A 969-nucleotide genomic window follows, 5' to 3' on the forward strand; every position below is an offset into this window, starting at 1 on the left:
GTGGGGGGGGGGGGGGGAGGGAAGGGGAGGGAAATATTCAGGATTGAGGGGCGCCAGCAGTGCTGTAGTGAGCGAGCTGGGATAGCAGTGGTGGGGATAGTCAGGACTGAGGAGCACCAGCAGGGCTGGATCTGGGGCTGGGACAGCAGAGGCATGTGCAGAGCCATGAATCTTTTGCAGCCCCTGCCCCCATCTCACTCCCCAGAGTACTGGCTGGGGCTCCAGATCCCATCACCTCATGCACATGGAAGTGCCGTCCAGCTGCATCTCCCCCGTCCCAGGTCTGCTGTAGCACCAGCTGTGCCCTTGGCAGCCTGACACCCTGGGCCAGCGCCCGCCCAGCAGGAAGCAGCAACCAGAGTCTGGGCACAAGCTGAGCCCGTCAGCTGAGCAGCAGCTGGGGCTTCCCCGGGAGCAGGAAGAGAAAGTCAAGTCCCAGCATGCAGGATTCCCTGCTCCCCACCCACATGCCAGACCCACCCCTCACCTCATCAGGGCAGATAACTAGCTTGAAGTTGAGGAGGTCGTCCTGGTCGGAGAAATCTATTTCGCATGTTTTCGGCAAATTCAGTTCGTTAATATCTGGGAGGCAGGAGGGAAGCAGGGAGAGATGGGTCAGTTCGGAGGACAACCCCAGATCCCTCCCCCAACAGAAGAGCCCCATGCCCACCGCACTCTCCATAGGAGGCAGATCTCTAGATCAGAAAGAGGCATTGCAACAGTGGGTGGGGCAACCCTGACCTGCCCCCTACCCCGGGAGGGAGACAGACCTGGGGGCCTTCTACTAACTCCTTTTCACTGGAGGTCCATGATACTCTGGCTGGGGTCAGGACACTGGCTCTCAGGGAGCAGATTGGGGGAGGTGCCATATTGAGAGCAGCCCCCAGGCACTCAGCCTTGCCCTACTCACACAACAGGATGAGCTAAGGCTGTGTCCCAGCTCAGCCTGGTGCTGGGTCTCCGACTGCC

The 969-nt window shown here is 60.4% G+C and overlaps 1 protein-coding gene across 1 annotated transcript in view; it reads right to left on the minus strand.

Moving 5' to 3' along the window:
• The window catches only part of UBE2M (ubiquitin conjugating enzyme E2 M), a 10,939-nt gene extending 10,242 nt beyond the window's left edge, over positions 1-697 (minus strand). Inside the window, exon 1 of the mRNA XM_075070715.1 lies at positions 488-697. Within this exon, the coding sequence (XP_074926816.1) occupies positions 488-682 (195 nt within the window). The 5' untranslated portion in view covers positions 683-697. The remainder of the gene's footprint in view (positions 1-487) is intronic.
• Between the last annotated feature and the right edge of the window lie 272 nt (positions 698-969).

Source organism: Chelonoidis abingdonii, chromosome 11 (genome assembly GCF_003597395.2).
Source record: "Chelonoidis abingdonii isolate Lonesome George chromosome 11, CheloAbing_2.0, whole genome shotgun sequence".
Lineage (NCBI taxonomy): Eukaryota > Metazoa > Chordata > Testudines > Testudinidae > Chelonoidis > Chelonoidis abingdonii.